Below are 12,414 nucleotides of genomic sequence, written 5' to 3'. Positions count from 1 at the left end.
TAATGATATCAAATACCCTATAAAAATATATCAATTATTCAGTATACATAAGCTATGATTACAAAGCACATTTAAATATAAATCAATAAGACAATAATATATCTAACTATTATCACATTTAAATACTATTTAATGAATTGATTGCTAAATTTAATATAATATTGTATCTATTAATACATATGATACAATAGTGATAATAAAATATAAGTATATAAATATAAAAGTAATAGTCTAAATATATTCAAATATCATAGCAACATATAAATATATATTTATTATATGAAATAACATATATATTAAGCATAACCATAACTAATCGATTAATATCTACAAGTTGTGACTATTGACCTCTCTCAACAACATGTATTAAAGAACAAACATAGAAAGAGGAGGATCAGTTTTTACGCCATGGGGAATAAATCATTCGCAATTACAAAGACATGAATCATCACCGAATAGGGATATCCACCAAGTTGCGAGTAGTAAAGAGCCACATTGGAGGAATAGAAGGAGATAGTATCAGCTGTGACAGTACCGAATCCCATTCACAAAATACAAAGCATGGAACGACATTAAAGCAAAGTATGGAGGGAAGGATATACAACTAATCACGTAGAGAGAGGCAATCACCAACTTTAGTGACCCAAGCACATAGAAACAAGGAGTAGCAGTTATCTTGGCTTGGACATACAATTACAAGTGTCATAAAATAGTAACAATGCCATAATCTATTGCCATCGTAATCAAACATATCAAGTAGGACATAACAAACATTGGAAGGTCATCTCAGACCATAACAAGTTCATCTTTGCTTATTAATAAAGTCATACCAAACAAGACAGTCAATAGTGATCAATGAATTAGTAGTATTTTCCTATTTCACGAGAATATTAGATTAGCAATCAGATAGAAATTATCAAACCCATCCAGAGAAAATATGGCGAAAAGAATTTATTTAAAAGAGAAGACGTAGATAAATGATGGACCCCCAATTTGGGTTCATTACACTTGTTCTTAAAATTAGAATTTGGTATACATTTTAGAAATTAAACTCAAATGAGTGTGATTATAGGTCGTACTATTTTCTTTTTCATTTATTATTTTCAAATATAACTTAAAATTAAATACAACTATATAATTACATTTTTTAACAAATGATTTTACTAAAACAAGAGGCTTAAAATAACTTTATAACAACTTTTTTGTGTACCATTATGCCCTTGTTAGTGGCGTAAAAGATAAGTAAAATCTTCATTTCCTTTTTAATTTCCTTAACTATTATTAAATCTTAATGTTATAGTCGGTAGCCATCAGCAGCATCATTATAAATATAAAAAACTACTTATTTAAAATAAACAACATACAAATAGAGTGATAGTTTTATTTGGTCAGTCATTGGTAGTGGCGACTTAGTCCCATTTTTCTTATGTAAAGAGTTTTAATGGTTTTAGTCATATAAGAAAAAAGTTTGTAAACATTGAACAATAAAACAATTGCTGCTTATATTTCGTGTTATAAGAACACACATAACATAACAAAATGCTTACTTATTGACTCTATGGCTACATAGGATCTAATTAGAAAAGGGAAAATACAAAAGAAAAAAACTGCACCACATAATTTTATTGATCTCACCATATTAACGTCTAAATTACAATGAATATATCAATATTAATTGCCTATATTATGCATGAAATCTCAAAAGAGAAAAGTGGAATTAAAAACAATAGATGGCAGTTATGACTGACATGCATGAGCTGTTAATAGGAATCTATCTGAACTAACGGCCTTAATTTGCATGAGAAACGATCCTCAATAAGGCAGTCTTAAATCACCGCCATAGCTAAAGTTAACTACAGGGTTGGATTTAGGGTACACTAACAACTTGCACATTCATACTTGTAATTATAAGCAATGTACTTTTAAAATAAAATAAATAAAATAAAAACTCATTATTACAATGGAAGTGTTCTCGAAGAAGTTGCGGAATATAAATACCTTGGCATCGATTTCAACAAAAAACTAAGCTGGTCTAGCTGCAGGTATAAAAGGACATTAGGTGGATGGAAGGCTTTCTACGCTCTTCAGAATAGGTGCCGTGAAGCGGAGTTGTGGGATTGGAAAACTATTCAAACCTTGTTTGGTCTTCTTGTGCTGCCAGTTGTTCTTTATGGGTGTGAATTATGGGCCAGCAGCACTACTATAGCACAATGGAAACAAATCGAAGGAATCCAAAAGCGCTTGATTACAAGCAAGTTTAAAATTAAAAGCACTGTTCCATATGACATCATGCTAAGTGAAATGGGGGCTGCGCCTATTGAGGCACTTGTTATGGTTCGCCTTTTAAGCTATCTAAAAAGAATCAAAAAAATGGAAGAGGATAGATGGCCGAAAGTTGTCTTTAGTGACACACTATGTAAGCGAAAAAGGACATGGATGCAACAAAACATCAAGTGGATGAGTAAATGGAATATTCATTTCAATATGTGCCCCACAAGTAATAAAGAAATAAAGGTCTTTGTTATGGAGAAATTCTACAAGAGAAATTGGGGAAGTGAGATTGGGAGGAAGAAACTATATTATATAAATGAGTTCAACCCCACTTGTGATCAGCTCGAAAAAGTGTACATAGGAGCCAACATTTCTTGGAGAGCTAAAATTCTTATTGCTCAGCTGAGAACCAACTCTCACCAACTTCGTTGTGAGACCGGGCGTTGGAAGAGGCCAAAGGAGGCTTGGGAAGAGAGAATTTGCAGATTTTGCAATTATGGGAAAGTGGAAACTGAACAGCACTTTATTCTAGAATGTGAGGCCTACAAGGATAGCAGGGATAAGTTTGCGGATACTATATGTGACAGTTCTTGGCATAACCTGTTCAACGAAGAGTACATTGAGCAATTGGGGGGGCTCATCATTAGTCTACACAAGAGGCGAACAGCGCTACTTAAGTCTGCTTGAGTTGTCTTGCTGTCCCATAGGCTATTTTTGGCCTCGTGGATGTTAAAATTTTATCTATCTATCTATCTATCTTAAACTAAACATCGTGACCAAAACGCATAAGCTACACATGCTTACGTTACATCCTTCACTACAACCTATTTATGTAGCTTCTAATATGCAAGATGCCTCTTCTTATAATATATGTTAAAAACTGCTAAATTTGGAGCCCCATAAGACTTCAATATTGAGATTCCTCTGATAATATGTGATAAAGACATTTGCTTTGACCCAGACGGATCTAATTGGGTAGATGGCTTACCAATATTAATTTATCTAATAAACATTAGAAATCCCAATAAATAAGACATTTGCTTTGATTGAAATTCTCTAAGGATTTGGTTTGGGGTATTTAAAATATGATACAATTAAAAAGCATTATCCTCACTTTCAAAGATGTCTATTATTCTCTCCGCGTGGGGGAATCCCACTGAAATGCTGAAAAGATTGGACGGGATTATTCACTTAGGAGTTGGATTGATATTTTTTATGGTCTAGAAAGCTCATAAGGACAAACGCTTCCTTTTTGTTGACAAAAGATTTAGCAATCCTTTACTTTAAGGAAATTAATATTAGTGTTTCGCCCATTACTTGATAAAGAGTTCACTTGGGAGTTAGAAAATTAAATTTGTGGATATTATATTTCAATATTTCAAATTAAAATAATAAAAAATTTGAATAATCGTAAATTTTGTACATTATAATATTTTTTCATTAAATTCTTATTCTTATTTAATATTTTATTATAATAATTTTGTAAATAATATTTATTTTTCTTATGATTTCAAGTAGATTTTATTTTTGCAGTTATAGATAAAAATATAAAAAGAATTCGATTGTTTGGAATATATAGTATGTTTTAAAATGTAATAAATAATATTAAATAATAATAGAAATATAACATTTGTAGAGAACATATTTATTTCATTGAATTTTAATGTAAACATATATGCACATACAATTTATACATGTTTGTAGTATTATAGTCTCATTACGTTTTCCCCCAATATAAATGCACACATTTTCAAAAAGAAATAGATGTCCATTAAAACATTTGTTATCCATTTTTTTAATCTATACATTATGAAAATAATTGATCTCAAATTAGATGTCTTATTGACAAGTATATATTTAACAACTTAATAAATTTATTGAACTCCAATATGAAGAACTAATCATTCAATAAACCCTAATATTGTTCATTCAACTTATTAATTTGACTTAATGCAAAACAACTCAATCCTTTTTCAAATTACATTTGATTTCCAAACCATTAGAAAATACTTTATCTTTTTGAATGTTCATGAACATTTTAAAATATTTTTATTTTTTATTATATATCATCTGATTGGCTTTGTTTTTTGCCATTACATTTGCCTATTCATTTCTATTAGTGTTTTTTTTTTTTTTAATGTCCATTTATATTCAAGGAAACACTTGCTCTCACAATAAAATTACATGCAAGAGAGGGGAACATATTTATACTTATAATTAAATTGATAATTGATAATGTGAAGTCTAGAGAAAAATATGACTTCTTTTTTACAATAAGAATCTAAATGCAAATCAATTTTTGACGTTTCTTATGTTTTTATCATGTTTTATTTTGTTTTATTTGTTTGTTTGTTTTTTTCGATTGAGGGATCAAACCTACGAGGCAACCCAGTGATGCACGAAGTCTGCAAACTACTAACCAATGTAGGCCACCACATAGACTTTTTAGGGGCCCGATACGAGCCCACTCGTGCCTAAAACCTCTTTGTCTTAGAGCCAAGTACTGAGGGTCATCCACACTGTCAAAATCACCTGGGGCACGATCCTGACCTCACTTTGGAGTGGCAAGGTTAAATTGAATGTAAAAAATACACACAACAAGGTGCAAACTCTAGAGCATAAATAAGAACAAAAGAACTGACTTTGTATTATCACCCATCAATACATATTGGCCTTTCCTATGGTTTTATTATGTTTTTTTTTTTCACTTTGGAGTGGTATGGTTTAGTCACAAGTTTTTTTTAAAAAAGTATAACAAGGTGAAAAATCTTGACTAAATATACACTTTGTAGTCTCTCTAATATCTTCCTTGCAACCTCTTTATGATGAGATTGAGATGCAAATGATCTTCCTTAGAATGACTAACACATGCGATATACTCTTTGTGTTTTATAGTTTTCTTGAGCATAAAATATGAATCCTTGTGATATGTTTTTTAGTGTGTATTTTGTTCATATTAGTTTGCTTTAGATGACCTTTGATGCTCTATTGGTATGACACAGAGAGAAAGTCTATCGTGACCTTCCTTTATGTGTACCATAATTTTTTCATTTGTTGTAAGTGTGCTTTTATTTCATCTTTTAAGGATGAAGCAAAGCATTTAGACATTAAGGTATAGATTCTATATCGTTTCCAAAACTCCATTGTATTTTCCCACATCTTTTTCCTCCTTTGTATTGATTAAAAAGATGTTAGATATTTATTACTTTACAATATTTTACATAATATTGTTATCTTTATGATATAGAAAATGGTTATTTAAAAAGACACAAATATTATGTTAAAACAGATAAACAATATAGTGGATGTGTCTATATAAAAATTATTTAATAAAATGATTTGAATAAATAGGTTATAATAATTAAAAGAATAAAAAATTATTTATAATAATAATAAGATATTATTAATAATATAAATACTATTCCTCAATTTAATAATATTAAAAATAAAAAAACATACCTTCAATTAATTAAATAAATGCAACTAATGACTTTTGAAAAAGTCGAAAAAACGCAGGCAACTAATAAATTTTAAATCGGTAAAATAAAATACATGCAACTATCAATTTTTTTGAAATGTCAAAGTAATGAATCTCCACGGCATAGGAGATACACAAAATTTCATGAGAGTCGACATCATACAAAGTCAACATGAAGCTTCTTTTGCTTATTAAAGTCGTCCCCGTTGAATTTATTGAAGTATTTGTTTTGGGGAACTTTTATATTGCCCCTATTATTAAAAGGTGATATTAATTACCCATATAATAGTATGAACACCATACACAGCAGTGAAGTGATCACTAACAAAAATAGCTGCTAATCAATACTTGATTGGATTATATTTTGGATCATGATGTATTTGTTATTATATTTTTGACAAATCAATATGATAAAGATCTAAATAAATTTAAGAATTAAAATGTTATATGTAATATATTATTTTATTCATGGGATACAAATTCTCCTAAAAATATATATGAAAAAAATCAAAGTAAACATGTGCTCTCATTAAATAAAAATTATCCAAGTGATACAAATAGGTCTTTTCATAGTTTTCTTATGATAATGTTATAAAGAATGTAAATGAGATTAGATTAGCATTAAAAGCACACCAAGAATATTTGTATTGAAAGCACACCAAGAACAAGAATAAAGAGACGTCAGTTAAAATTTTGAGAATTCAGAGTGATTAAAACAAATCTTACCTGCAAATTCGAATTGAAAAAAAAATAATGCAGGAAAATTCAACCCGATCCAAATACGAATATAAAAACTTAATGGACAAATCCGGTCGTATGTGGCCATCAAATTCATATGACGAGTCACATCAAGAGGTAGGTAAAATACATAAAAAAAACAATATGCAAGAAAACAGTCTACAGGGTTCTGCTGACGCACTTGTCACAACGGTCCGTACATCGACTTAATTCAGTCATAATAATAACAAGTCTTAATGGAACACGCCTCTTTTGTTTTCTTCGTTCCGTCATATAACACCAAAATCATGCCCACAAAAATCGACTGCCTCATTCCAGAAACGAATAAAAAACATTTGAATTTCGACGTTCTGGAAACGAATCAAAAAATTTGAATTTCAACGCCCAAACCATTTACAAAACATCAGGGAAAAATCAGCAGTATAACAAGCCAACAGCTCTCTCTTCTCTGGTTTTATCAAACAAAAAATTCAACAAACCATATAACAGAAAAAATCTGGTAAATGCCGGCGCCGGCAACGAAATTCTACATTACAAAATCCGGTCGGAGAGCGGCGGAAGACGTCTGAAGTAATTGAGCGTGGAAGAAGGCAGGGGATTTCTGAATTTGGGGTGCCGGAAAAGATAAACGCCGACCAGAATCCCGACGACTCTGAAGGGAGTGACGTAGAGCAAAACGGCAGCGAACAAAGAGAAGAGAAGAAAGATGGCGGTGGCGCGAGGATCTCTCCAGCTGAGCAGAGCCCCAAATCTCTCACCTTGGCTCGCCAGATCCCCCAAAACGGACTGAATTCTCGCCGCCAGCGACCTCAGCCGGTCGTACCTCTTCCGTACGACGTGGTCGCTCCGCGAGGTGGGGAAAGTGTCGAACTCCTCGTCCAGCTCGTCCGCGTTAACTCCCTCGACGCACGACAGACGCGTGTCCATGTGCGGTGGCATGCGCGGCCGGTACCGGTAATTCCAGGCGCCGATGAGGAACAGGTAGAGGAAGACGGTGGGCAGGATGAGATGCGGGTACCACAGGAGGATCAGGTAGAGCATCTGAAACAGCACGGTCGTTAACGGACTCTTCCACTTGCATATCTCGTCGAACCAGCTGATAATGGCGATCGGCCCGGACAGGAGGTTCATGATTCTGAACCAGTTCGCCTTACTACGACGCATGCTCCACATGTGGGTATCGGAATCGAGCATGAAATGGACAACTTCTTGTCTCAGCGCCGGCTCAGATCGGGCCAGTCGAAAACTCACGATTTTCATGGCGGTGTGTCTCAGAACGTCCTGCTGAACGACTCCCAGAGGGTGGAGATAGTGCATTTTCGGTAAGAGCGGCTGTGTGTAGATGTTCATAACGTTGAGGAGAGAAAACGTGGAGAATCGAACCGCCAGCTCGATTTCGCCCATTTTCTTGATCCCCGTCGGGTGGAGGACCAGAAGCGGGTACGAATTCGTGTATATCCGGTCGCTGTCCAGCGTCGAGACTCGAACCCGGACCTTCCCGAGGCGGAAATCCTTCCGAGGCTTGTCGTGTTGTCGTTCTTCGAGCTGCGAGTTGTCGAATACGCCGAGCGTGAGGAGTGTGCATGGGTCGTAGACTTCCCAGGTGTACTGCTCGTTCCATCTCGGATCGAAGCTGTCGACCACGGTTCGAGTCCTGATCCACTTGGGCCCGTATTTGGCGACGCAGTACGCGTCTGTGGAGCCCCGCCCGCCTTTCGATTTCACGGGGAGGAGATTCTTGGCGCCCAGGATGCCCACCTCGAGCACCCCCAATGGCGGCTTCCACAGCTGCTTCGCCGTCGGCCGCACGTCGCTCGTCAGATGCGCCGCCTCATCTAATACATGGTAGCCACCTTCGAAACACAGTCGAAGGTGCAGCCTCCCATTGTATTTCTCCTCCTTCTGCTTCTCCTTCTCCTCCTCTTTCTCTATCTCCACCTCCTCTTTCTCTTTCTCTTTCTCTACCTCCTCCTCTTTCTCTTTCTCTTTCTCTTTCTCTACCTCCTCGTCATCCCCGCTGCCGCCGACTCTCTCCAGATTGAACCAGAGAGAGCTCACCCGCCTATCGTCGACGCGCCGTTCTATTGCATACAGAGAACTCCTGACCTGCCCAACGACGTCGTTATTGCCGGTCACGACGGTCAAGACGAGCTCCTCCTCGAAGGGCTCTGCCGCCACGAAAACAAGATCCTCGTTCCAGAACGGGCACGTGCCGGTACCGGTGCTCTTGCTAATGGCGGCCGGGCGGGTCCTGAAAGACTGACCCCCGAGTTGGGCCTTCACTGTAAGATCTCCCGCTCCCCTGATGTCCTGCGCCTCTATGACGTTCACGCGTAGATACCAGAGCTTGGGCGAGAGATAAACTTTAGACCGCGTGTGGACGAGAAGACCACCCGTATCAGACTGCCAGGCCTCAGGAAACGCCTCGTCCGCCTGCGTGCCCATCCAGACCGCCAGCATGAGATCGCCCTTCGCCCCTTGCCCCTCCAGCCTGTACCATTGCGGTGCCAGGGGGCTGTCTGGCGGCACTCTCCTCGGAATCTCCTGCAAGTCGAAGGTCACCAGCCCTAAAAAATCGTCCTTTTTGAGGACGTCTGAATCCCAGAGACTGATCTCCAAGGTCGACGAGCTCAGCTTGTCTTTCGACAGAGCGAAGACCTGATCCCAATGGGGATTCAGGTTCTTCGACACCGTCCGCGTGCGGATTGTGTGGTTTCCCACTCTGATCTTCGCGTACGGGTCCGAGCTCCCGTCGAGATCCCTCGCCGCCAAATCCCTCGCCTTGATAACTCGCACGTAGAGATAACCCATCGGCTCCACTAGATCGTACGTGCTGTTTCTGTCGCCATTGATGACGGAGCCCAATGTCTCCGCGGGGTAAGGCTCGGGGAGTTGGTCATGGTGGCGGAAAATGGCTTGCTGCTGGTACTTTGGCGGCGGTTCCGTCAAAACTACCACCTTGGTATCTTCTTCAGCAGATTCACTAGATTTCTCTTCCGGCGGGTCGGGACTGGGATTAGGATCAGGATTGGGATTTTCTTCCTTTTTCTCGTCTTCCGCACCATTGTCATCGGCGGGGGGGCCCTCTGGTTCTGAATTGGGAGCTTCTTTCTCGTTTTCGACGGCAGCAGCAGTCTCGTCCGCCTTCGCCTCTTCTTCTGGTTTGGAGGCTTCTCCATTATCTGGCTGTTGGGCTTCTTTGTCATCCTCTTCTTCGTCGAGATAATATATCTTGAGACCCAGTTCGCCTTTGACCCGAGAGAAGACGCTCCTCTTGTCGAGCGGGTAATACACGAGCTTCTCGGACCCCTTCTCGACGAAGCTGCTGCCGTAGATCTTCAAGCGGCCAAGAAAGTTGCTCCTTTTCGCCTGCTTCTTGTCGTTGTAGACATTGATTTCCAGCAGCTCGGAAGCCATGGTTGCCGGATCGTGGACAACGAACTCCAGCTTCTCGTCCCATTGCGGATTCAGCTCCTTCAATTTGGTCTGCGTGCGAAAGCGCTGCCCGTCGAATTCCGCAACCACGAAAGGGCTCGAAGTGCCCTGCCCGTCCTTGGGCATCAAATTGTGCGCATTGCAGACTTCTACCACCACTTTCCTGCCCATCAGTTTTTTCTGATTGCGTAGGTCTTCCTCTTTTGGCTTTCTTCGCTTCCCTTGGCGTTAAAGGCCGGCAAAGCAATGCGGGGGAATACGATTCCTATTCTTGGTAGGCGAAACGAATCAATCTTGCACCTCGGTTCCACAGTCCCTGTCAAGCCGACGTAATATTGAGGAAAACGAGCCTTTGAGAGATTGGATAGGGACGGGGGTGAGGGGGATTCAGATTAAAATACAAGGAAAGGGCGTGTGCAGGTTTGTGCACGTGCCAACGACTAGAAAAACAGGGAGCGCATTAAAAAGGCTGCGGATGAATAGGGGGAGAAAGTTGAAACGACTAGTGCGCATTCCGAGGGGCCTTGCATTCCTCCAAATCTCAACGGAAACGAGGCATGCTTTCCATCCGTCTCACGCAAATCTTAAACCGCAACGTATCCTTTGCCGGTGGGGGACCTGCCTTGCCTAAAATATTCTAACGACATCAAAATGTGCATGGCATGATATTCTCCTACGTCATGCTTAATAAATTTGCGTACAACATCTCAATTAATACACTGCGTTTCCAACAGACTTTGTCGCCTCCAATGTAACGGTCAAGAAATTCAACCGTTTTTCGAAAAATACGACCATCAAATTCAATGGCTATCGCGCCGGCTAAAACCTTGCGTGAAAGCAAGGGATAGATATAAGTAGTCGGTCTTTCTTAATCGGGAAGTTTCGGGGTCCCGATCAGGGAGGGGAATAACCTACTGAGAATTAAAGCGACGTGAAACTAATCCAACATTTCACGACCAAATGTGTCCGTTATGCTGCACTACGTCGAATTGTGGCGACGCCATGCAAGCCATGCAAGTCGCATTGAATGGATCAGTAGTATTGGGTGGGCCCCGAGGCCCCATTGCTGAACGTCCAGAAGCCGCCAAAGTTTTTGCTACAGCGAATCCGCATCATCGTCTGCGCATTTCGAATCGAACTGTCTTTTCAGTTGTATTGTGCAAATTTTGATATGTGAAGATCGAAAACTTGATTACTAAGGAAAGAACAGAATTCTGGTGGGGTTGCTTGTGTGTTGGAAGCGTGACAGCATAATACAAAATGTCGCCTCTTCTATAGCCGATTGAGAGTAGGAAAGATTTGCATGCTCAGGTCTTTCCACATATAAAATCAATTATTTATTTCGTTAGCAGACCAGTGTAGAACCGGTAAATGGTAGGTGCCCACTGCAAATGAGCACAACAAATTATGTGCTGGTAAAGTGCTGTGATTTTTGGAGATTTGATGCAATCCACGTTCCATTTTTTTCTTGGTGGGGAATATGAGAGCTATTCTGAACACTAACTTTTTTGCAGTGGTCCATAAAACCCAACTTTTATTCTCTTACACAGTTTTGAGCGTGCAAGATTGTCATCTCACTTTCTGTAGCTTTCTCTAGAATTATAGAGGAAAAAAGTGGTTCATTGTTTTTTCTCCTTTCCCCTAAAAGCCTTGATCATGGAGGAGAAAAGTGCATTGTTTTTTTCACTTAGAGGCTTCCTTTCATAGATTTTTTTTTTGAAGTGTGTTCTGTATAGTTTGATGCAATAGTTAACTATTCATTGAGATATTTAGAAGGTATTAAATAGGAGTCGACAAGTATATATTAATCTTCAACAAAATAGTACATATGGAGCACATTCTCTTTATTGATTATTATTATTATTTATATAGTTTTTATATGTGCCAAAACAATCTATAGAAAACTCTTTATTTAGGCCTCATGTCTCTTCCTTTCACAATAGACACATGTAAAAGGTGACTATATAATACCATGGGAAACAATGTTATGAGTCAATAAAATGACATGAATCAAAGGATAAAACTCATCAAAATAAATTTTTCCTATGAACTCCCCTCATGATACAATATTTAGCTACACAATGTGTCACCTTCAACTCTAGTTGAGGTGTCAAAGGATCAAGGTGGGACCCTTCAAACCTGATAATAACATTCATAGGATTGTAATTAAATATCACATAACTCTAATAGTACTTTACATCAACAATCAAATATCAACTACAACTTATCTATGGCTCATCTAACTAAGTAAACTACATAACAAGATAAATACATATCCATTGCTATACCTCTAACCAACCACATATCCATTGTTATACCTCCAAATATCCACATATCCTTCCCAAAACATCTGTGAATTCTTTATATCTACTATCTTGCTCAAAATACTATACTAACTAGTACTAAAACAAGCACTTAGGAACAACTAAAAGATGCCTAAAAAATCTCTTTAACATCTAGCCCAAGGCTTCTTACATCTAGAATGAAAACGA

At 38.3% G+C, this 12,414-nt stretch overlaps 1 protein-coding gene across 1 annotated transcript; it reads right to left on the bottom strand.

The window, feature by feature from the left end:
• Positions 1 to 6,835: 6,835 nt before the first annotated feature.
• LOC149570667 (multiple C2 domain and transmembrane region protein 5-like) lies at positions 6,836 to 10,517 on the bottom strand. The gene has a single exon (XM_089823212.1). It carries the CDS (start codon positions 10,091 to 10,093, stop codon positions 7,019 to 7,021), a length of 3,075 nt encoding a protein of 1,024 aa, XP_089679338.1. The 5' UTR covers positions 10,094 to 10,517; the 3' UTR covers positions 6,836 to 7,018.
• Positions 10,518 to 12,414: the final 1,897 nt, after the last annotated feature.

The sequence above is a fragment of the Cupressus sempervirens genome, chromosome 3 (assembly GCF_028749045.1).
Source record: "Cupressus sempervirens isolate cs-2001-9-10 chromosome 3, ASM2874904v1, whole genome shotgun sequence".
Classification (NCBI taxonomy): Eukaryota; Viridiplantae; Streptophyta; class Pinopsida; order Cupressales; family Cupressaceae; genus Cupressus; species Cupressus sempervirens.
This window is presented reverse-complemented; position numbering and strand designations above follow the sequence as displayed.